This window comes from Xiphophorus hellerii, chromosome 12 (assembly GCF_003331165.1).
Source record: "Xiphophorus hellerii strain 12219 chromosome 12, Xiphophorus_hellerii-4.1, whole genome shotgun sequence".
Taxonomy (NCBI): domain Eukaryota; kingdom Metazoa; phylum Chordata; class Actinopteri; order Cyprinodontiformes; family Poeciliidae; genus Xiphophorus; species Xiphophorus hellerii.
Genome location: NC_045683.1, coordinates 32674890 through 32700837, shown reverse-complemented (window position 1 = coordinate 32700837; position 25948 = coordinate 32674890). Strand labels below are relative to the sequence as shown.

At 39.6% G+C, this 25948-nt stretch overlaps 1 protein-coding gene across 1 annotated transcript in view; it reads right to left on the bottom strand.

Moving 5' to 3' along the window:
* The window catches only part of LOC116729395 (protein Niban 2-like), a 42290-nt gene extending 17450 nt beyond the window's left edge, over nt 1-24840 (bottom strand). Inside the window, exons 1-5 of the mRNA XM_032577900.1 lie at nt 24601-24840; nt 4140-4270; nt 2150-2278; nt 1957-2062; nt 1629-1796 (exon numbers count right to left, since the gene is read on the bottom strand). Of these exons, the coding sequence (XP_032433791.1) occupies nt 1629-1796; nt 1957-2062; nt 2150-2278; nt 4140-4270; nt 24601-24655 (589 nt within the window). The 5' untranslated portion in view covers nt 24656-24840. The remainder of the gene's footprint in view (nt 1-1628; nt 1797-1956; nt 2063-2149; nt 2279-4139; nt 4271-24600) is intronic.
* Between the last annotated feature and the right edge of the window lie 1108 nt (nt 24841-25948).

Below are 25948 nucleotides of genomic sequence, written 5' to 3'. Positions count from 1 at the left end.
AGGCTTACTGTGACTTACTGGAACTGACAGGTTTCTGGCTGACTGATTCACTACTGGCCTTTGGCTGGTTTCAGGATTCACTTCAGGTTTAATTTCTGAATCACTGAACAAAATTCGGAATGTGGTAAACATCTCTTAACCACAGATCTGGAAAAAAAGAGAATATGTAGAACAAGTGGTAAAAGCAGTAAACAGACTTTTTGGAGCTACAAAGCAGTGAATATGTTCAAGATAAATGGACTGCTCAAAGCATTTTACACCATAAGGCACATTAACAGGAAGGAAGAACAAAAAGCACCATATATAGTCAGTCCATTCCCTTCCATGAATGCAGAACATTTGGTAGTTTGTTATTTTAGATGAGGTGTGTGTTAACAAAGAGAATTGTTGCTCTGCACCAATCTGAAAAGTTTCTATCTGTCTAAATTGGAACAGTTGGTAACAGAAGAAAAATATCTCATAAAATTGGAAATTTTCCCAGGAGTTGAATTCCTGGTAAATTTACCCAGGGATTAGCCCACGCATTGTTCAGAAAACTCACAAAAGAAAAAAAAACAACTAAAAGCATGTTAAGTGTTCATGACAAGACAGTTAGAAAAACACTGAACAAGTAGAGAAACCTTCTCTAAGAATATGGTCATACAAATTAGGCTTCTAGTGCAGCATTCGATCAACAGAAACAACTTTTTAATTAGAACACTTTGGAAATATGAGACCAATGTAGAAATGTTTGGCCAAAGTAAATAGTGTCGCATTTGGCTAAAACAATGGACATCTGCACAAACTCACTATGCTCACTGTCAAGCATAGTGATTGGAGGCAGATGATTTGGGCTTGTTTTGCAATAGGTCAGTCAACGGTCAAATGTGAGGCTCTTTGTAAAAAGGTAGAACTGTGACTGGAACTGGGTCATTAATACAACAATAACCTCAAACACTTCAGTAAATCTGGAAGAAAATCCTGAAAATGAAAAGAACCAAGCTGGCCCAGTCAAAGTTTAGACCTGAACTTCATTAAAATGTTGAGGTGGAAACATGACAGTGGTGTACCTAAATCACTTTCTGCAAATCTAAATTAACAATGACATGATCCTATCACCTGTTTAACCTCATCAGTCTCGGTGATGGGAGAGGCTGATAAGCTGAAGCAGAACATGACTGCTGAGGCTGTTCCTGCTGAAGCTGGTTCGCACACGCTGGGGAAGCTCTGCTTAGTTTATCAAACAATTTCAGTATTCAGTTTTATTTTTTGTTTCTTTCTTTCTTAATTAAACAGCAAATTACTGATCGGTTCTCCAGCAGTCATTGGGCGAGAGGCGGGCCTGGAAGGCAGACTACTGCAGGTCTGGCTCGGGGCTGTTAATGTGTCAATAAAGTATTTCTGATTCTGATTTCAGTATTTAACTCATTTAAGATTTGGTGCTGAACAGACAAGAGATGCTGTAGCTATTCGCTCCAGCTGCAGAGAGTATGCTGCTTCCAGTAGTCCTCTAGTTGAAAGAAAAAAAAAAACTACCTATGATAATAAAATCAACAGTCCTGGATTAGCAGTAATATTTGTATAACTCAGTTATCAGTTGATGTATTTAATCTAGCAGTCTCTGTCGACAATTAGCTGGCAGCTCTTACCATCGTTTGCATGTCTAACACAGTCCTGAAGGACAGCATGCCACTTCTGCTGCTCTTTCTCCGTCTCCACACAGAAGAAGTAGTGTCGGCCGTAAGGATGCCACAGCATCAGAGGAAACTGGGAAGGAAACTTTAGGAAGGGAGCGCTTCCCACCTTGGCTTTCACACCTGAAATAATGTATGAGACGCACAAAGCAACAGACTGAACATTACATAGTGACATCACAACAGAACAGCACTGGGTTCCACTGTCCTCAGTGAAAATCCAACAGCTTCAGCTGACAAAGGCACCCAGCAATGGTGTCTCAGGTATCAATGCAGTACTCACCAGGCAGACTGCTGCTGATTAAGTCCATGTACTGCTCCATAGAACTCAGCACTTTGTAACCAGCACAGTTAATGGTTCCTTTGGGAGGGAGGTGTTTGTCATAAGCCTGGAAGGTAAAAAAGGCAGCAGGTGTGTTACTGCATCGATGAAGCCAGTTGGCATCATCTTAAGCTGTCCAGTCAGTCTCGCTTACCGCTTTGTTGTCGTAGTAGCTGATATTGTAAGTGTCAGGGACAAAGAGGAAGCGATTTCTCCACTTCTTGTTCTCTTCCAAGCACTGGAAGATTGATCCAGAGAAGATGGATTTGTTCTCCAAAGGGTTCTGTGAGAAATAACATACTTTAACTAAAAACTGAAGGAGAACCAAAGAATATCCCTTCATCCCGTATTTAAAAATAAATCTACATAAAAAAGTAAACCAATTTTATAGTTATAGTTCTTTTTTCTTTACCAGTAGGTACCATCCCAGAAAAGTCAATGAAACTCTTTGAAGTCATTTGGTTTTTCAAATGACTTGAAAGTCTGACCCATGGGACAGACCTTTGCATAAATGTAAATAAGGTACAAACGCAGAAAGTATTTCCATGTAGCCTGGTTCTATGTGAAGACTTATATCAGACCTTAACTTGTTAACCATCTACATCATGTTTTTTTTAGCTGTTCAGTCCTGCAAATTTGAAGATAATGCTTGTCTTGTGTTTGCATAGACTTTTTGGAGCTACAAAACCTTGTGCTTAATACTGAATTAACATCTGTGCAATGGTAAGAAATGACGCAAGTTTTTGTACCACAAGTTACAAATGACATATGCAACCTGGACTGAACATTAGGCATTACTCTTAGCACGGCCTGTGAATTCTGCAGTATTCTGCAACATGTGAGTTTGTGAAAGAAGCTTTCTGTTGCCTGATAGGCTTTAAACATGAAAATAAAGTTGGGAACGAACTACACCAGTTTAACAGAGTGAACCTCAAGTCTTTTTAGAATTTGTGACTACTAACAGACTGTTTCCGTTTCATGACAAGGATTGAGGATCACAGACTTAAATGGCTAATGGATCACAGACTACATAATCGACTAAACTAAATAACTAAAGTCAACTGGACACATTAGACTCATCAAAATGAGAGTGACAGTTTGATGGAACAAACATACCAGTAGGTGGTGGTAATAGATGATACTCTCAGAATTCAGTCAGATTACACACATGAAGAAAATTATTGGTACTCTTCTATTAATGACCCAGGAGCCCACAATGGTAAGGCTGGGCAATAGATTAAAAACAATATATTATAATAGATACATGATCAACATCAATAGAAAAAAATACATTCAATATTACATTCAATAATTCCAGGGGTGCCCAAAGTCGGTCCTCAAGGGCCGGAATCCTGCATGTTTTAGTTTTCAGCAGGTCAATGCCTCTTAGGCCTCCAGAACAGAGGAATTTGTTTGGTTTCAGGTGCTCCAATGTGGGGAGCACAGAGGTATAAACAATAAAACTCCAGTAAAACAGACTGCAAAATAGGAGTGTGGTCCTGTAACGATAGCAGAGGGGGCTCTAGAGCCATCATTGATCCAGGTGCGTTAAAATAGGGAGAGAACTAAAACATGCAGGGTGCCGGCCCTCGAGGACCAACTTTGGACACCCCTGGTATATTCCATAAATTCTAATCCAGAACTGCACGTCTCAAACTGCAATCCTTGAGGGCCAGAGTAACTCGCACCTTGCCCTGCACAATTGAATTAAATGCTTAAACAGCAGAGAGACATCAAGAAGTTGCAGCCTTGATGCCCGGAGTCTGAGACCACTACAGCTGATGACCGTCTCACAGCCAGCTAAACTGGCTGTGGACTAGCTAACTCCCCATAGCATCAACTAACTTGCTCTCTCTTTGGTTACCTAGCAACAAAATGTTGAGTAACTTGTGCACCATATTCAGTCTTAGGCCGCTTTATTAGAACTTTATTATGAACTCTACTGGTTGATAGGCTTATTCTCTACGGCTTTTATTTACCTTCTTTAAAAAAAGACAACTTTTTTGTATTTGCTTTGCATGCACAGGAATGTAAGTTGCAATGACTAACCCTTGAGAGTGCCTTTTTGATGTGCCCTCCATGAACTGTCTCAATATTCACAGAGAATAGGATAACTGTGTGTAGGGTGAGAGTGAGTCCCTTACCTTGCGCTGTAGTAGCTGTGGCTGTGGGCCGCCTCCTCCCTCCATGTCAAAGCGAACTTTGTTGAAAAGAGCTACAGCGTACTGTTGCTCATACAGATGCCCAAACTCAGCCATCACCACCCCAGTCCGGGCTGAAACACAAGACAGAGCAGAAGTTAGACTCCCATGGCATCTATACAGTGTATATTGTTTCATAGACCATAATTCAAACAAAAGAGCACAATAGCTTCAAGCGGTGATGACTTCTCTGTGAGGAGATCTCACAAACAGACATCAGAAGTGTTGAAGAACAAGGTAGATCACTATCTACCTCACTGGTGTGGTGCAAACCAGTGAAGTAGCCTGCTAAACACTGATAATTTTATGCAACTCTAACCCCAGTGAAAATGATTTATGTTTGAGAACAAGGATCACATTATTCTACTAAGAATCCTGCTGGTTACAGGATAATGTAATCTCATCATTAAAGCCTAAAGAAAATGTGTAAACATTCCTGTAAACATTATACTCAGTATAATACTGAGTATACCCAACTTGCTACAATTAGTCAAAATTACTCTGCTACATACTTCCACTGCCACTGACTGTAACCATTAATGACCTGACCCATGCTCAGTCTTTGAACAAATATGGAAAAATTACCAGATTTTTGTGTGTGTGTCATAAGGGAAATGAAAGTTCACTGTGAAATCATGTGAACAAAAAAATCAAGTATGCAAGAACAACACGGGTACAGAAGCAGAAATAAGTTTTTTTAATACAGGAGGATGAAAGATAAAATGAAGTGAGCACACTGATGATTACAGCTCATCAGTGATCAACCTAAAGATTATCTGCATCTTTAGGTTGAATTCAACTTGACTGCTTTGAGCAACAGGTTTGCAGGTCCTGAGCAGTGCATACTGCTGTCTGCTATTTTTTTATATGACAAACAGCATCGATCTGCAAATAGGGGAAAGCTAAATAAAACCAAAGTTGGATTGTTTTTTGTTCTCAGCAACCACTATAGTTTGCTGACCTCCCAGAAATAACTACACCACTGTTTTCTCCTGCTAATATTTACCTTTTGGATATCTTGGTGGCCTTTAAAACCTGTAACTTAGTGACTTCTGTGTTTTGATCATGAACTGCCACCATAGAAACATTTCTTAATTTGTTGGACATGGAAGCCAACATTCAGTCCAGAAGACAAATCGGTAGAACTGTTGGGAAACATTTATAGTGATGTTGTGGTGCACAACTATGTTCAAATCTGATGCAGTAGGAAAAGTAGAGACAACTGCCACTACCCACTGAGTGGAACAGCAACTAATCTATGGGGAGTGACTAAATCCAGACATTGATGCTTTCCAAGGAGCAACAGAGTTCATAAGTTTCCACATGCTTTCCACTTTCAACAAACACTCAGAACTTGTAAACCTTCATGGCCCCTTAAGAAATTCCTCCCAGTGCCTGCACATCAGGAGATCCAATAGATGCTTTTTCCCTTCTAGCAGAAGGAAATCTGAACTTCATTGATAATCCCAGGAACAGAAGAGACCAAAAGTAGTGTGAATAAAGACAATTCACACTTGAATCCACTTGTTCCTGATAAATAAGAAATGCTTTTGCAGTTATTGAAGGATCAGAAAGGTATAAAATTTCTAAAACTTCTGAAACTGTCACTCACTCCCAAATTTCACAAAAGCCTGAGTCTTAATCTGTATACCGTTAGTTTGTTGTGATACCTTTAAAACACCCACTTTAACAGTACAATTTTCCTCAATCAAAAACCATTCAGGGATAGATGATACTAATGTTCTTATCTCATCTGAGTGCAACTGCAATAAATACGAGTGTTAAGTCTCTGTATGACCAGCGCCAGAGTCTGCTCTGCATTGCCAGCAGTAAGTTGGGTTCGTTTCCAGTGAGAGTTGGACTGCGCCAAGGCTGTCCTTCGTCACCGATTCTGTTCATTACTTTTATGGACAGAATTTCTAGGCACAGCCAACGTGTGGAGGGGATCCATTTTGGTGGACTTATGATTACATCTCGTTTTGCAGATAATGTGGTCCTATTGGCTTCATCAGGTCGTGATCTACAGGTTTTGTTGGAGCAGTTCGCAGCTGAGTGTGAAGCGGCCGGGATGAGAACCAGTGCCTCCAAATCTGAGGTCATGGTCTTGATCTGGAAAAGGATAGAGTGCCCTCTCTGGGTGAGGAAGACGGCCTACCCCAAGTGGAGGAGTTTAAGTAACTCGGGATCTTCTTCACCAATGAGGGGAAAATGGAGCGGGAGATTGACAGATGGATTGGAGCAGCGTCTGCAGTCAAGCGGGCGCTATATCGGTTTATCATGTTGAAGAGAGAGCTGAGTCAAAAAGCGAAGCTCTCGATTTACCGGTTGATCTATGTTCCTTCCCTCATCTATGGTCATGAGCTTTGGGTCATGACCAAAAGAACGAGGTCACGGATACAAGCGGCCAAAATGAGTTTTCTCCATACGGAGTCTGGGCTCTTCCTTAGAGATAGGATGAGAGTCTCGGTCATCCGGGAGGGACTCAGAGTAGAGCCACTGCTCCTTCACGTCGAGAGGAGAGAGTTAAGATGGCCCAGGTATCTGGTTAGGATGCCTCCTGGATACCTCCCTGGTGAGGTATTCAGGCACATCCCACCGGCAGGAGGATCAGGGGAAGGAAAACCAAGGGCACGCTGGAGGGACTATGTTTCTCGGCTGGCCTGGGAACGCCTTGGGATACCCCCGGACTTCACTCTCCCAGAGAAGTCTCCTTTCTGAAGCTGCTACCCCTGCAACCTGACCCAGGACAAGCTGAAGATGATGGATGGATGGATGAATGTCTCAAATCTGATTTCCAAAATTAAATCTTTGATAAATGGCTGGACTTAAAATGTCCAACAGCAGAGTGAATGAAATAAAAATAAATGATTTCTTTCTTATGGGCTTAGATTGAACCCGACATTATTGTATTTTTGTGTTTTTAAATACGTTTTTGCCATGGAGCCATGGAGGTGTTCCTGGAACGTTCATCAGGATGCTAAGTGATGCAGACAAATTAAGCAAGGCAAACAAAGACATTAAACTAAACTAATAATGTCTACTATGATACAATTCTGAGATTAAATCACTGAAGTATAAATTGTGTTTAGCTTATGGGTAAAAGAGCTCCCATATGCTAACACGCTTGTCTTTTAGGAACTGGTCCTGGAACACAAAGGAGGATTATTGAGCGAGGTACTGATAGGAGCTTTAGCTGATAAAGGAATCAAATGGAAGAAAGATGTGGAGGTTACATAAATCCTGAGGAAATGTCTTCACTTTTGTCATGTGGGAAAAGCCTGGAGACTTGTTTCACTGTCTTTGTTGCTTTCAGAACAGAGCCAAGCACCAATAAAAACACAATGCGTCCTCGGATTGACCTCTTCAACACTTCAGAAAAATGGTATTGGACGCTGTTGAAAAAAGGATGTTGAGCCCACCCACCCTACATAGTCAGGAACCCAGAATGAATTGGATGCATTCATCCAATGCTGACTGGTAATCACTGAGATTCAAAATTAAATTCCATCTGCATTTTATGGGAAGGATGCTTCCCAGCTGCCACTGCAGCAGGGAGGAGGATGACCAACTGGAGCCCATCTGCTCTGTGTTGTGGCTAGAAACACAGCTTTTACATTTTGTAGCTGTGTAATTAAGTGTTCTGCTAAAACCATTAGTTATCCCTATGTAATTATAATTTATTGGCCAGATATGAAGAATCAAATTGATGAGAATTCCAGGGAATGGTTAAGCACTGCAAGACAGCATATTGTAGAACTTGAGCAGTGTTGTATAGTAACGAAGTAAAAATACTTCACTACTTTACTTAAGTACATTTTGGAGTACTTCATACTTTCCTGGAGTATGAAAATGTTTGATGACTTTCACTTTTACTTCACTATATTTCCGAACTCAATTGCGTACTTTTACTCCGATACATTTTCAATGTGTGGTTTAGTTACTCGTTACAAAAAAGCGAGAGAGAGAAACGAAGTGTTTTGACCCCACCTACTGATTAGCAAGCAGGCTACCGAACAAAGTCGTAGCCTGCTTGCCTGGCTTGTTCATCACCTCCAATAGGATACACCTGTTTCGCTTCTCCCATTGTTGGGGAAATCAGAAATCGGAACACCTTGCATCGGGTGGGAGGGTGGATCGAACAGAGAAGAGTGCTGCCCGCACTGACGCGGCTCAGGGATTACGTGACACGCAGCGCCGTGCCCTATAATCCACTGTAAGCTATGTAATGTGTTTTGAGGCAATTGACCAAAATCCCGGACAATTTTTAAATTCCCCCCGGACATCTTTTTAGGTCTGAAAAGTAGGACATGTCCGGGAAAAAGAGGACGTCTGGTCACCCTAGTTCAATGGGGGACAGAAGCCATAGCGATAGCAATTTAGACTAAATTTAACGAATATAGGAAAGGCATGCAAGTTCAAAACCACAAACCATTAACATGTGCTACTCTTTAAAACTGGAACAATTTATTAGCAGGTTTCATTTTGCCTGCACTTGGTTGGGTACATTATTTTAAGTTTATTTGACAAGTTTACCAAGATATAAGAAATGTCATTCAAACTTGCCTTGTTTTACTTTTTACTTGTACTTTTCATTACATTACTTGAGTACATCCATTTTTACAGTAATTTCCATACTTAAGTACAAGAAGTTTCAGATACTTTAAGACTTTTACTCAAGTAACATTTCAGTCAGTGACTTCGACTTTTACCAAAGTCGTATTTTGGAGAGGTACTTGTACTTTTACTTGACTCTGAGATTCCAGTACTTTATACAACACTGAACTTGAGTATATATATATATATATATATATATATATATATATATATATATATATATATATATATACACATACACATATCTATACACATACAGTATATATATATATGCGGAACCAGTGCTGCTCTGTGTACCTAGTGTGTCATTCCCTAAATGAGAAGTGTAACAGTCAGGAGAGGTCAGTATGATGAAAGTTAAACTCTTTTCTATTTTGAACTTTGTATCGCTGCTGTTGAATGTATTCTTTAGGCAAAGAGATGTGGAAAAACACAAGGTTATTGTTGTCTGGCTAACTGACAGGAAGCCTCAAGAGGACTGTGATCTTTATCTTAAAAAAAAGTAAGAGCATGTTTAACTGCAAGTTGGTCTGGAGTAGATTAAGGAGTGTTTACACATATTTGCCATTTTCATTTGTATTGGTATTTTTGGCATGGGTCCTGCCTGCTTGTATGTTTTTCTTAAGCTTTCTCACCCATCATTCCCTAAACTCCACAGCATGTATTATGTGAACAGAACAACAGGACAAATAAAAGTCTCATTGTACTGAACATATAATACACTTCATTGCCAAATGTATTTGTTTGCCTGTATACACCAATATAAAAACTTAAGTGACGCATCCCATTCATGTTTCCGCTCAACTTTTCATCTACAACAGCTTAAACTCTTCTGCAAATGCTTTATGCAAGACTAGACAGTGTTTGTATAAATTCTCTCTCACTTCTCCTAGAATCCCATCTGTAAGGTTCATCACTGATGTTGGATAAGAAAGTATGGCTTCTTTTCTCTGAGGTGAAAGTATTTTCTCTCTCTTTTGTTAAAGGAGTAACTTTGTATGTTAAATGGAGAAAGAGCCATAAAATTTTAAAGTTTATTTGTGAGGTCACAAACTGATGTTGGAGGAGAAGGACTGGCTCTCAGTCTCCACTCTACTTCATCCCAAAGGTTTTCTACTCTTCCATTTTCTTATAATACAGCCGACAGTTGACTGCAGAATATTTAGGAGTGAGGACATTTCACAACTGGATTTGTTGCACAGGTGGCATCCTATCAGTTTCACGCTGGAATTCACTGAGTTCCTGAGAGCGACCCATTCTTTCACAATGTTTGTAAAAACAGCCTGCATGCCTAAGTGCTTCATTGTATTCACCTGTGGCCATGGAAGTGATTGGTACACCCGATTCCGGGATGGTTGGGCAAATACTTTTGGCAATACAGTTTACTACTCAGCTTTATGGCCCATTTTGGTAATTTCTGCCTACATGCCGCCCCCAGTTAAAGCTTCACACTTCAGCTGATGTGTTTACACATAATCAAGATTTTATTAGAGAGGAACAAGACTTGGAGGGGACTGCATTGTTCCTCTCAGAAGGCATACTTACAGTCAGTGTGCATTTTCAGAGCTGCATAGAAGTGAAACTCCATTCCAATGAACATCCGAGAACTAGAATGCTCAAAATAAATAACTTTAAATAAAGCTGGTTTATTTAAAGTCAGACATGCCACCAACCCAAGGGCGCAGCCAGGAGTCTTGGGCCCCATAACAAGAAATTAAATTGGGCCCCCCGTGCAGGTGCTCTTACAATTTCTTGAGTCTGACCCATCAAAACTCTCACAATTTTAAAGGCTTGCAACTGCCATGCTTTCTTTGGTTCAAAACTGATACTAGTACAATATTTACTGCTAGTGAATTTTACCTGCAACAGTACTGTATGCAAATAGGTTGCTTACTTTTTTATTTATTTTTAGTTTTAGCTTACTAAAAGGTCTCTCCCTACCAGCAACAGTCACAGGCAACGTGCAAAATATACATAAGGCAATTCAGACTTCTCAAAAAATACTACATGGTTGCATTTTGTTCAAACTGCACTATATAACTTTAATAAAAAATATCGCTAGCCTAATATTATAATTGCCCAAGTCATTTTTTGGACAAATTGTGATGTCTGCCTGACTTTATTTTCCTACCACTGCTGCATCATCCTGCCTTATTACCCATGTCCTCAGCCAATCAGAACTTGTCCTGACAAGTCATCTTTTGACTTAGGCATTTTTGCGACTACATAGAAACATGGCACACTGCCTGAGAAACTGACCACAAATTAAGTATTGGCTCTTCTCTTTAATAATAATAATAATAATAATAATAATAATAATAATGATAATAAATTTTATTCAGCAGCACCTTTCAAAACACCCGAGGACACTTTACTGTTTAATTTGCGTTTTTAATGCTGTAAAGAAATGGTTGATTATAGATTTGGAAAAAATTATAAAAGGCAATTCATACAAAAGGGTGAATACTTTTTACCGACCTACAGCAGTTTGTTTTCCCTGATTGTCCAAGGGAAGGGAAGGGTTCAGCATGCACTACTTTGGCCATTACAACACTTTCCATGAAGGTCTCTACATACTGTCCTTTACCTAATCTGAAGACCACATTAAGTTAGGAAGTCTGTTGTTTCTGCAGAAAGTTAGTGACTTCTCCTGCACCGGTGGAGGATTTTATACACGTGAACACAATTATATCACCTGAATTCATTGAATTCAGGTGATATAATGGAGGAGGAAGTATACTTTTGGTATTATAGTGCATATAGCTGATTGAAAAGCAACTGTGAATGTAAGGGAGAAAATTATTTATATAAAGTTTTGTCTCAAAAGAATAAATTGTTCAGGTAAAGTTATTATGGAAGCCAACAAGGACGTCTAAAGTCCAGTGCTGCTTGGTTAATGTTTAGTGTTCATGATTTTCTTTCCACAGACATAATTCTGAGAATACACATCTGATAAAATGGTTCTGCACACTAGTGAAACTGGATCATTTTAACCACTAAATTGTGCTTCTTAGACAAAAAAAATTACCCATATCATGGAATCAACAACCTCCTGTCTTTCTATGGTGCCCACAAACATAAGAATGTCTGCTTTGCACCAAAAATTCTGCAGATTGAAAATTCTTCCATTCACTTAGATCCTCATTTACAGGCTTTGAAAACAGCAAAAATCAAACCTCATTTGAAATCTCAATCCAAACCTAAATATCAATTTATTATGGGTCCATAGGTAACCTAGCCTCATGGACTGTGTGAGCTTCCAGATCATATAGCTGGGATTGCAGAATCAAACAGGACATGTCTTACAACTCACAACCTCAGTGGAGGATTTGCGAAAAAGGATTTCACATGGTCTGAGCTCAGGGTTGTGATCCCCGTGCATGCTGACCAAAAGCATTCAGTGCTTTATGCAAACCCATCACACACCAGCATGTTACTGTATTCATCTGAAACTGTAAGTCAATATATTTCTCACATGTGACTGTCACTGGAGGAACAGATGATGTCTCTATTCAGTGTGAACCGACTGACCGACCAACTGCTGCTTCAGTCTTTGCCTTGTACTGTCACACTGGTAAGGCTCCACAATATGTTGAAATTTTGCTGGTATTGTTAAGTTACTTTAACGATACCAGCAGATCAGTTATTTCTGATTCTAACAGAAATAACTGCTGCCATAAATACTATATATCTAAATATGTGAGCAAAAAGTATTCAGGCCATCTTTGCCAGTAGTATATTTGGTGAGGTTTGTTATTTAATGCAGCAAATTATGTTTTAGAAAGACATTAAAATCTTCTGGGAAAATCATTCCAGAAGATGATTTTCCCAGCTAAGAACTAGAAGCAGCAGATGTATCCAGATGGCACTTTGTGATTAAAGCCACGTGGTTGAGATGAAAATAATCAACATATTTTTTCCAGTTAGAGAACAGAAACCCAAGGCAGAAAGACATTATCATTTGGTTCAATATTTGTTTATCTTTTGAAAGTCATTTCATCATTGTGACAACATCATTACTGCATGTTCTCCTACTATTGTTCAACCCTGACTGTTGGTCTTTGATGTTTTTTCCATCTCTGCTTCTATAAAGCTTTTTGATTTTCTAGAGTATAAAAGGCATTACACAAATAAACTTGCCTTTATATACTGTATGTAAAGACTGTGTAGAGTGCAATCTCCTGACCATCTAAGGTATTCTGTAGATAGTCAAAAGATCAGCACAGTCCAAGAGGCTGTAGTTAACCATAAATATATGAGAAATTGTGATTCAACAGATCCAAAAATCACATGGTGGGTGAGGCAGGGCCACATTTCAAACAGCTGGGAGTAACAATGCAGTCATCCCTGACACATTAGTCACACAGCACCAACTTCCTCATGATAACTACATAAGAGCACTAGGAGTGAGAAGCTCCCCCCCAAACCTCACACACTGGGAGGACCAGTGTTGAAATGAAAATTGTTCATCCCAGCTCTCAGTGTTCTTTACTTTACAACTCATCTATTCAGCTTTAAAGTTTTAGTTTTGCTGTTGACTAAAGCAACTACTTTAGTCAAATTATGCACAAGAAACTTTAAGACTTAGCCGATGTTTGACTTGACTGGTTCCAACTGGGTCACAACTGAATCGGACACAGAAACACGCCAGGACAAGATCATGGAATATTTACTCTTCAGTCACATTAAAACCAGAAGAAAACTGATGAGGCGAAACAGAGACATCAGCAACTATATTTTGGATCGATTACATCAACTGGTTACACACTCAAATTAATATGCAGTATTTGACTTCCACTTACTCATTAAGTCTTCATGTACCTGTCATGAACCTGACACTTCATGATAGGTTCTTCAAAGTACTACAGGCTTTTCTATGCATCAGAAGCTTCTTTTTCCACAAAATAATTCAGCAGCTTTATATTTACAATTACGAGAGAAAGACTCTCCAACCTGTTATGTTTTGTGTTATAGCAAGGGAAGGCAAGAGAAACTGAAGTACCTAATTCATTTCAGTTTTCTTTAAATGGAGTCAGTTCACAACAAAAGGTAATCAAGAGATTTTATAAGACAATGGGTTTCAGTTCGTATGCAGTTAAATAAAACCCATTTCATTACAGTCACAGTCAGATTAAAATTCAAATCCAACTACAAACCACTGAGTTCTAATATAATACAGTCTTTTAAAGCAGCCGTATGCTATAAGTTGATGACATTTCATCATGTCTAAGAACAACAGCAGCCTGTGCTGGTGCACTCAAAACTTTTTTTCTTAAGCCATCTACAAACAGCAAGTTATCTGATGCATTTTCAGATAAGGGTTAAATCGAATAAGTCATTAGGCATATCATTTATAATAAATATTATTTCTTATGAACATAAGAAATACCTTTTGTCCCTTTAGTTTCTTCATTAAAACAATCTATTATAAGAGAATTCCTAAAATTTAACATCTTGCAAGGGGTGTGCAGATTCACTCCCTGCACAGTGGGGTGAGAGCTGTCAATCATATATGAGCCTGACTGACAGTAGCAAGACCCTCCTCCTGGCTCTGATTGGTTGTTTCTGCCTTCTAAATTTTTCCAGGCTGGTGATCGTAGTTTAGTGTGAGAAAACATATGTAAACACAACCTTACTTTGACTCCTGTTATAGCTCTGTGTTGACGAGTGAATGTCAATGTCAATTGATCTAGCCGGTCATATAAATGCTTAGAACAGACCAGGCGAGAGGCAATAAAAGCCTGAATAACCTTCTTGAGATCTTGAAAAGAGAGATAAGGCTTTGCTTTTGCAACGACAGTTGGTAAAGCTTGATTTAATAATAGCACTTTTCTGTCTGTCTAACCCAAGGGTGTCAAGAGTACGAACCATGGGCTGGAACCACCAAAGGATTTAGTACGGGGATAAATGCATTATCATTATTCAATAATGATTATTTTGTCTTTTTCGATAAACATCAGGAGTGCTGTGTTTTAGTCAAAGCAGACAACATGACGCAACACTACATCGGAACTAACAACAGATGGTAGCACTGAGCTTCAGGTTCTGTAATAAGCGTTTGGCTCGATCACTTTATCAGCTTTTTTTTTTGTTGGCCCTGGCCAACAAATAAATAAATAAAATAAAAATAAATAAAAAATAAAAAATCAACAAAATATATTTGTCAAAAAAGAGAAAAGTAGACACAGAGTGTTGGATTTTTCAAGAAAAATTGAGTTCTTTGTAAATGTTTATGGAGGTGAATGGAAAACCTGTGTGCCTGTAGCCAGTTTCGGTGCTTAAAGAATACAATATTCAGTACCACTATGAAACTCAAAATGACTAAAGAAAATACAGCAGCTTGCACTGAGAAAACAGAAGAAATGAAATGTTGGTGAGTCTGAGGAAACAACAATCCGTTCACACACGGAGCCGAGAGGCCAGTGATTCTGCGGTGAAAACCAGCTAAGTAATTGCTAGTCAAATTGCCCTAGTGTCAAAGCAGTACTGTGAGGGACAGTTCATCAAGAACTGCATGGTGAAGGCTGTCGGAAATTGTGTGTCCTGAGAAGTGACAAGTTTTTGCCAATATTAGATTAACGAGAAATATCGTGGCAGACAGGATATTAAACACTGCTCAGTTCAAAATCAGAAGAATTCTCTGAATCTAGAGCTAAAACAATGTTGTTAAAAAAATCTTAAAAGGGCGATCCGTGGTGGCATGACCTAAAACATGAAGGAAGTCCCTCACAAAGATCAAGGCGTTTAAAAACATTTAGCCTTCCTACGCAATTTCCATCTCCCTTCAATGCTATGTCTGGAATTTCCTCCCATTGACCTAAATTTCTACAGACGAATTTCAAATGGGCCAATCAACAAACAGACGTAACAAAGACGCTGATTTTCTGAGCCGTTTTATAATTGTAATCTGCCTGTAGTTTTCACAATGGTAGCAGAGGAAGTGAACAAAGCCCTTCAGTCCATGTTAGCCACTCTTCAAAGTATTGAGCAATTACAATCGAAGCAAGAGGAATGTACAAACGTGTTGGCATCCCTCGGTTAATGAAAGAAAACCCACAATGGTCACAGAAATAACTTGAATCTGACAAAGGTAATAATGAATAAAAAATCTATGAAAATGGACAAATGAAAGTCAGACGTTGCTTTTCAAAGATGCTTCAACAGAATAATTTTAAAAGATAAACTCATGAAACAGGCCTGGACAAACATGATGGTATCCCTGAAAGTAATATGACCAAAGCAGGGGTGCCCAAAGTCGGTCCTCGAGGGTCGGCATCCTGCATGTTTTAGTTCTCTCCCTTCCCGTGGTAGTAACAACCTTCTCAGTATGTCGGTGTTCTTCTTAGGCCTCTAATGGGCCATCATTTGATCCAGGTGCATTAAACCAGGGAGAGAACTAAAACATGCAGGATGCCGGCCCTCGAGGACCAACTTTGGACACCCCTGGACCAAAGGGACATGTTAAATCAAGCTGTGTACACTAATTAGCATCACTGGTGTCCCCATCCCCCTTCTCTCTGCCATGTATATCTTAGATGAGCCTCTGTTCCACAATGCCTGATTCAAATGACTTCATGCCCTTCTCTGCATGCCATCAAGTGCTGCAGAAGTCTCTTAATCACCCACTTATTCAAGTCAGATGTGTGGAAGAAGGGAAACACCTCAAACATGCAGGCCAGTGGTTCTTGAGGACTATGATTCAGAAACAAAGCAAAGCTTTGTAAAAACTATTTTCTCCAAATCTTTGGAAGAAAGTTTGGACATAGGCCAGCAGTTTGAGAGAATAGTTGGGTCAAGGTTGGTTTTTTTCTTCCAAAGGAGGGTACATAGTGCAGTCTTTAGCATTACAGTAGATTTAGCATTACCATAATAATATATGGTACATATTATTATGTAATATCATAATAAGTACCAGAGTTCTCTGTTAACAACCAAAGCAAATGGAACGGATAATCTCTGTGGTTAAAATAACAGGAATACCATAGACACATCTTAAAACATCCAGTGACAGCGTCTCCACACAGTCCCACATTCCACAAATTATGCCTCCTGTTCCCCCACCGCCCTTCCACCCTGTGTACTTCAGCCCCAGAGCACAGCATTTCAGAGAGCAGTGTAAGCTGGTGCTGTGCATCTAGCTAACTCTTTGTTGTGCTCCAGCCAGCTGCCAGATTAATTGTCCCTGGGGCCTCCATGGTGCTGAGGTCATCTACAGTGCTGTCTTCCATCACTGAGGTAACCTGATCACACCAATAGGGTGTTCTCATGGAATCTATTCTTAAAACTTAAGGTTCATTCAACATTCTCAGATTACTGGGCTCACAAAGATCCCCATTCCTCTAACACAGACTAATGAGACCCTCAACTTAATTTTACCACATTCCACCCCATTTTCTCCACACTGCTTAAATAACATTCCACTGAGATAGACCCACACACTGACTCATAAATAAAGCCTGTGTTCCCACAGTGCTAATGGCAGCATCAAATGTTTAGCTGAACTTCAAGGCAAAAATGGAACCAGGAACATAAGAATGGATGTGAAATAATTACACACCGATGGCTGAGCTCAGGTTCTGTTGTTATGACGCTGGTGAAGACTGCAATCTGGTGGTTGTGAAATACTAGCATTATCTTGATGTTGAAGAAGAATACTAGATTTTTACAATGTGGTGGATGTGCCTTGTTGCAGAACTGTGTGTTTAACTAGTTAACATCTAGTGAGATTGAAGCACTTGAACTGCTTTGATTTTAATAAAAACAACTTTCCTCAGTCTGTACCCTCCCCCTCATCCATACTCTCAGAGTTCCCTCATGATGCAACTTTCTTGAAACCGTCCTATTTTCAGGGGTTACTTAATGGGATCACTTATAGAAGACATCTGTTGGTGCAGGGTTCTGAAGGATTTCCTGTTTCCTGTTCCCTCACCCACCAGACTGGCTCTTTGTCTGCATGGGGCAAGCCTTTATGACTGTTCAAGGATTATTTCATTGTTATACCACCTTTGCTCTTTTGTGGTAAAAAATTCGGACTCGGGTCCCAGATTAAGAAACTTACTACACAAAAATAAATAAATAAAGTAATTTATGTGATATAGGTATGTATATTCAGGTATTCATGATGAGAAGTGCCCTCCTCATGCATCATGTTGTGTAGAGGTCTGAGGTGCAGGAAAGGCTACCCCCCAGGGTCCTCTGTGCAATCTTAACCACTACAGAGCCATCCTCTCAGCAGCAGTGCAGATGCTGTGCCACACGTTGATGCAGGTGCAGAGAACGCTCTCCACCACACAGCGATAGAAGCTTCTCAGAGTTTCCAAGCGAAGCTCTCTGCAGCTTCCTGAGGAAGCAGAGACGCTGGTGGGCCTTCCTGACCAGACGGGAGGTGTTGGTACTCCAGGTAAGGTCACTGGATATATACACAACCAGGTACCTATAGCTGGAGACCACCTCCACAGCTGCTCCTCTGAAGTACAGGGCTGAAATACATCACTATCTCCTTGGTCTTATTCACATTGATACAGAGATTATTTTCTCAGCACCACTACCCCAGATGCTCCACCTCCTCTCTGTAATTAGACTCATCACTGTTCATGATGCATCCTACTACTGCTGTGTTGTCTATGGTGTTGTTACACATGTGCCTTTAGAATCCATGTTTGTATAATATGAAACCCCTGACTAGAACAGGTTAGCCACACAACACATGCAAGTTCAACTGATTTCTTTAACGCAGCTGTTTAAACAATTCCTATCAGATTTGGATGTACCATACTAAGCTAACATCTGAAGGCAGATGCAAGAAGAAGATGTTCAACTCATATTTAGTCCCTCCAGTTTTTGCAGTTCTGTGATCACAGGAATTCATTCAAAAAACAACAAATTTCTGCATTTTTCTGTGCTACTGCATAATTGTGAATTTATTGCAATTTTTTTGGCAAAAATGGCCAAAAATATTGGTTTAAGTAACTGCTACCTGCAATATTCTTCTTGCTTTTACTTCACAGCTGCTTCAGCCTTACTTGATGTCACGTTATAGTTTGTGACCCAGGTCACAACAAAAAGTCACATTTAGCATCATAAACAAGCTGAACAAATTGAGCAAAGCAGAATCCATAGGTTCTCCATGAGAGTGGGGGATAATTATCTTGCATACCTTGTAATAAAGTACTTTAGAAAGGTCTTTAATGTGGAAAAATAAGAATTTTATTTTTCCACGTTGATCAATTTTCCAAATAATCAATTTTGATTCCAAAAAAGAAGTGCAAAATTATGGAAGAAGCAATATCCAGCTGTATAGAATCCAAGCTGATATAAATGTTATTCAGAACAACCTGATTCCTTCCAATCACACTCTTATCAGATTCATGTACATACAGTCAATGGCTTCACAATATCAGGCAAATTAAATTTTTTCACAATGTCCCCATTACTAGCATTTCAGCCACCAAAACTATGAATTCTGTGTGGACATCACAGCCTGGGAGAGTCCATTCAACAGGCCCCATATATTATTGTCATGCACAGTTGCATGCATGGAATTTTAAATATACTATGTAACCTAATATTGCATCCAAGCAGCCGTTGGCAGTGACTAGTGCATATGTGGAAGTAACTGGGACTTGATATATTATGTTGTACTGAACAATCAAAACCAGCTGATTGTATAAAGATAAAGTAAACAGCTGAAGCCCAACTGATTTTATCTAGTCTCTGACCTTGAAGCAATTCCTCTGTCTCACTGGGGGCTGAATGACATTAGGAAAACATAACATTGCATTTTTATTATTGGCATGATGTGTTAATGAAATATTGAACCCTGCCAGGGACTGGAGAGGTGTGAATGCAAAACCAAACTCTGATGCAGACCAAAAAACTAAATTCTGGTTAGCCTATGAACCTAGGTTTTGGTTCTGTGAATTCTGGTGTGGTTCAAATGCATACGTGAATGTCAAGCGGACCCCAGACTGCTCTAAAAGCAGGAAGTGGACTACATCGCAGGCCCTTCTGGGTCAATCAACCCAAACAAATGCAAGAGTTTAGTGCTAGAGGGAGAAATAACTTGTGGTCTTTTACCAAGCAAAAGAGAAAACTACTCAAATCTGATGCTACTCCAATTTTGTTTCTTAAGTCTTCTTCAGAGGTTTTTGTCTCATTTCCTTCAGTGGTTCTTGGTGCAGCACCACCTCAGACAAGGGGTGAACAGATTTGTCAGTTAGTTTGAATTGTTTGACAGTGCAGTGTGAAAATAAACCACACCAGCTGAAAATGTAACAAATGTTTCAATTTTAGTCCCTAGTCAAACCAGGTCTTCCAGACTATGAGGTGTGAAAACACTGTTATTTTCTCAGACAGTCATCATAATTTTCAACTTCTCCTTCCATCTGCTGTTCACATTCAGTGCAGATCACAAAACCATCTGCAAACAATATAATCCCGAGGACTTCTGCTTAACCTCATTTATTAACTTGCAAATAAGAAAGGGCCCGTAGCACCGGAAAGAAGAAGAGCAAGAACAAATGTCTCATGGTAGAACTCAAACATAAATAAAAATTAATAAACTATTCTAATCTGTATAAGTATAAATCATAAATGGTTGTATTAGAGCATAAAACAAATTCTAAAAAAAAAAAAATTGACCTATTTAGTAAGACAGGCTGTGTTACTCTTATTCACACACATTAGTTTTAATTAAGAGTAACCGCTCCAACCAAGAAATCCAAGCATAAATTTAAGCAACAATGCATTATACAGATTTAATTAAAACTGTAGTTTTTTTATTGATTCAACTAAATTAGCAGCTCTTTTTGATGTGATGAAAAGATTCCCTGTTCTTCCCAAAACACAGATGACTGATAACACAATGAAACCCTTAAAAATGCTTTGTTTGAGTGTATATCGAGGTCTCTGACTTTAACACATGCTTGCTCATCATGCCCGTTACCAAACGGAAATGAGAGGTTAGTCACATGACCTGGGTCATGTCCAACCTACCACACACCCTCTCTTCCCCTCTCCAACTGCAGTTGACCTCGCCCTTCTGCATACGAGGGAAGTTGAGTACAACTGCTGATTGCTCAAACAGGCAAACCTCCTCCAGGACTCCCACGTCTGTTCTTATCAGTAAGAACAGCGTTCCCTGCAGCGGGATGACAGACAAGCGTGGCTCATCTATCAGCAGAGTAGGAAGACACTTTGTAAAATATGCAAGGAAGTTACTTTAGTTTTTAAGCAAATTATTCAACCAACAGATTCTTAAATCTGAAACCATTGCACCACACCCCATTACCAACTTCAGCAAATAGACCAAACTTGATTCCTGTGGCAAAGATTTGCCTGCTGTAATTATGTTTATTGCTTGCGATAATCCCTGAGTATAATTTATTATTTCTGATCAAAATTTGCATCCACCAGAGAGGATAGTAACTTTAAAAAGCTTATGATTAAAGCAAAACATTCCTCTATTAACCATCCCGTGTTCTGAATGGTCTAAATACAGACCATTTATTTCAACAATTGAAGTTATGTCATAACGTACAACTATAAGATCGGTGCTCACATGATAAACGAAAAGATTTATTTACTGAGAAATGTGTGGACAGCTTTGTATTTGCCTGTGGGAAATACGCTTGATGCATTGTGGGAACTATTTTCCTGACACATATTACGTTGTGGCGGACTCATTTCTCCTTATGGGGACTGAAGCCTGGTCCCCGCAAAGAGAAATGCGGTTTTTGGGTCAGGGGTCAGATTTAGGACTATGATGTGAATTGAGTTTTGGGTTAGGTATGTGATGGCTAGGTTTGGGGTTAGGATTAATCTGTAGAAATGAATGGAAGTCAATGGAAAATCCCCGCAAGGACAGGGAGACAAATGTGTGCTTGTGTGTGTGGGTGGGTGTGTGTGTGTGTGTGCTTAATGATAAATCCAGGCTGGCACTCGGCTCATCTCAGCTGCAGAGACTATGTGGCGCAGGCTGTGCAACTCAAGGCCAGGAAGTTTCCATCCAATCCGTACACACACATGCTCACACAAACTTTTTCATGCATTCCTCAGATTCCACATCTGATAGATTTTTGTGGGTCTCACTCCAAACAGGCCACTAAAGGCAGACATGATATTTGGCTTGTAACATAGCATCTGCTGTCCACATCTCTGAGAGAAGTGGACAGCTCTAACAGATCCAGCTCATGCCTTAAATAGGTGCAGTGCCGAGAAGGGGTAGTCACTATAGCAAAGAAAAGTAATACTTAAAAGCATCAGCAAGTCACCAGGCCACAGTTACAAAGTCTGGAAGTCTTAGCAGAAACGATAACATTTCTGCTGGTTTTAGTCTCCTACTGCAGATGGTTACTGTTGTTCTCTCTAAACTTTACATGTATCTGATCATTTCTTTTCTTGAAAGGTACTGCTCACAAGGAAAGCTTTGCTCAGTTAGAAATGAAAAGCACTGTCACATGTCCCATCTGTTTATAGCTGCCCTTTTCTGTTGCATAAAAACAGGTTAGGCAATTAGTTGCAATATATTTTACAAAATGTAACCAAAACAATATCACTATTAGGTACAGGCCTAATTTCAACAGCTCCCAGCAGTGGGAGGGGTGTGCCCATTGTCCATTCAGGTTTCACAATTGATGTGTTGAATGTTTAATTCCAGACAACTGAGTCATAATATCCTTTGAATCGACTTGTTTAATCGTATGTGGATAGTTGATCCAATGTTTGTCCATTTTCTGGGAAAGATATGTTATCAGGATGGGAAGAAGATAAACTGTTTGGGTTCTGGGGAGTATTGGACAGTAGTTTACTGGAAAAGTTTGGATGCAGCCATATCATGGTGGTGGAGTTTTTTTAACCAAACCAGTTGCAGTGGTAATTTGGTGCAAGTGAATGCTTGTCAATCATCCATTTTCCTGTTTTCACATCTCATAAGCTCTGAATTTTCAGTAAGCTTCATCAAGCTGGCACACTGCGTGTGTCACAGCCACATGTTGGTGACTGGTTAAAATCAGATCCAGTTGACTAAAACTTCAACAGAGTTTACGCCTCCAGGAAGCAATTGTTTCTCAAGCTGAGGGTCCAGACCTTCTGTACGAAGCAAAGCATAGAACATGGAGCTAGTTCTTACCAAGCTAATCTGGAAGGAGAGCCTCATATAAACCAACGACCAAATAAAATATTATGGACAGAATATTTAACGGTTATTAATCAGTCCAGTTAAAAAAGTAAAAGAGGGAAAAACTGATATTCGCATGAGCAGCACAACTTGGTCTTATTTTTACCTGGTTTATTTTAGGGATGGTCATTACACAATGTGGAGCTGCAGTTACATTCCTCACTTTACACAAAATAAAATGATACAAAACTGTAGCAGTGAGATGACTGACCGGTTGTGAAAAACCAATCTCCTCAGACACCTTGGGTGAATCTGTTTTCCAGATTTTCCAAACTTTTGTTCAGACAAGCTGGACAAACAGATCTGCTCCATTTAGGTTCCATCTTTTCTACTGCAGGGAGCTTAGTACCAGTCAGTGTTAGGGATAATATCAATAATCTCATAGCTGATTGTATATGTCCACTTCCATACACTGTTCTGGAAGCTTATCTACTGTGCTCTAGAGCTGACTTCACCAGGACACATTCCAGCAGGCCACATGAGGAGCTGAAATGCTGGTATCTTCATGGTTCATTTTAGTTTCAAGGTAAATCAAGGAAAATGTTCAGGCCCCCATGCATCAATTATACATACAGCAACATCTGTCCTTGCCACAGAGAAAACAATGGTTACCAGGATTTAAACGGTGACAGGCTTTGGCCTTGAAAGCATGATTCCTTTTCCCTGACTACAGCCCTTTCTGTGAAGTTAACCTTGGTTAATAAGCTGTGGTAAACTCAACAGAGAGGGCGGGGCTGGCTCTTCCATAACACAAAAGGCCACTTTCACCTATCTGCATGTCTGCTACTCAAACACTGAAACTTTAGCTGACCTGGAAACTCAGAAGTATATCACTGACTTTTAGTTGATTAGTTTTTCCAAATGAAATCCACAGAAACCTGAAAATTAGGACTCAAACTCTTTAAAGGGAAACTTTTGCTCAGTTATACATAAGATTTTAGTGCTCTTCCCTTAATCAGTAGAACTAAGATGTATTGATAAGCAACTTGAAATGCTGTCAGAAACTGGGACATAATTCATCTTAAATACCAAAATGATAAACCAACAGAGATAATAGATCCAGGTATGCTGGCCTAATCTGTCCGGTGTCTTTTACGATATGATGATTAATACTACTGATAACGGCCAAAAAATATTTTGGCGTAATGGGACACACACAAAACTAAGCATGAGAGCCAGCAAAAAGAGAATGAAACGTAACCAGTTTGTAACTTAAGGGGTGGGGCCACGGGGCTTCATCTAAAAAAAGGTCAGAAAAAGAGAAATGAACACAATGTCTGCTGTGTTTATTTCAAAGTTCAATGGGATGAATAGTTGTGAAAAATGTTTTATGCAGTTTTTAAAAGGAATATGAGCAGGGGTACACCATAGGTCTTCAAACTGGTCTGTCTCCACCTCCCAGTTTCTTCCACACTTCAAACCTGGTTGGTATAGCGACCCAGCACTTTAGTGTGACTCTTCAAAAGAATCAAACAGACTGCCCCTCCCTGATAAATACTCCACTAACATTTCTGTCTGGCATCTGAACCTGAGGAGGATCTCTCTGTGAACCGCTGAGGCGTAAAAGCGCACATGGATCAAACGCACCGCGCAGTCTGGTAACACGCTCCTCACCTGAGATAATCTCCCGCTTGGCTTCATCCAGGTGACTGGAAACAACGTCCCCCATGGCAGAAGAGAGTCCAAGTCTCGATCTGACTCCACAGTATGTCTTCAAGAACACTTTGGAACAAACACGCCTCTTCTCCACCGTAACCCTGCTGACAGCAGCGTCCCTGTAACAGGCTCCAAGGCTCTGAGTGGCACGGCGAGGAGAAGGGAAAATGACTTCCAGACTGATTTCCAAATCTCCAGAGGAGTTTTTTTTCTTCTTGAAGAGACACACCCTCCATTAAAAGTAGGAGGGAAACTCCCACCCTCCTGTCTGCTTTGGTGCGTTCAAATCGTGTAGGGAAACAACGCTTCTCATCCGTGATTGAAGAGTTACCGTCTATATCGTCTTATTGGTCAAATTTGGAAAGAAAAATAATAATAAACACATCAGTAAAATGTATTTTTTTAAAAAGATGCTCATCAGCAAACTCACATTTTTAACATTAAGATTTTGTTCAAATAAATGTACAGCCGCATCATTTATTTTACTTAATGAATGATTGAAATAAAGGCACTTATATTGTCCAATAATTTATAATCATCAATCATAATTAACCAAATTGTTTATTTTGATTCTAGCAAAAAAGCGAACTTGCGTTTTTCAGAAAATGTGAATGTGACGTAAGACCAATAAAAAGGTATAAAGTACAGCATGGCTGGCCCAAGATAAAGTTAACCAGCTGATAAGTTTGCTTAAATTTAATTATTTTTTAGTAATGATTTCTATGTGATTATGTGAACAAAAACACAAAATTTCATCATAAAGTTGTGGTTTTTACAATAACCTAGACTTGATAATATATGTAGAAATTATTCTTTATAAGGACCAAAAGAGAAAAGAAAATGCTCTTGGGGACCCCTGGTGGCCGCAGTAGGTCACGCTTCACCGGTAATAGGAGCTGCAGTTCAATGTCCTTAATGAAAATGATGTTCAACACCTGCTTAATGGTAGTAAAAGGTACTTTTAATCTTACAAATGAGCCTGATTAGAACACAATCTCTTCAGGTTCCACTCAAGAATTTCAGGATTATCAAATTAATATCTCGACTTTGACTGAGCCATTGTGACACCTCAAATCTTCTCTTTGTCATTTAGCTGGAGATTTGCTGCTGTGTTTAGCAAAAGTTGATAAATGACAGCATGTCACCCAGGTTGTGCTGAGCAGTGGCGGTTTCTGATATGAGTGACATGGGCTACTTCCTAGGGCGGCATCATGTGAGGGCTCTTGGTCTGTGCGTACCTGGCCCCAGCTCTCTCAACTACAGGATCTGAAATGTCAACTGTGCCTGATCAAAAATACCCATTAAC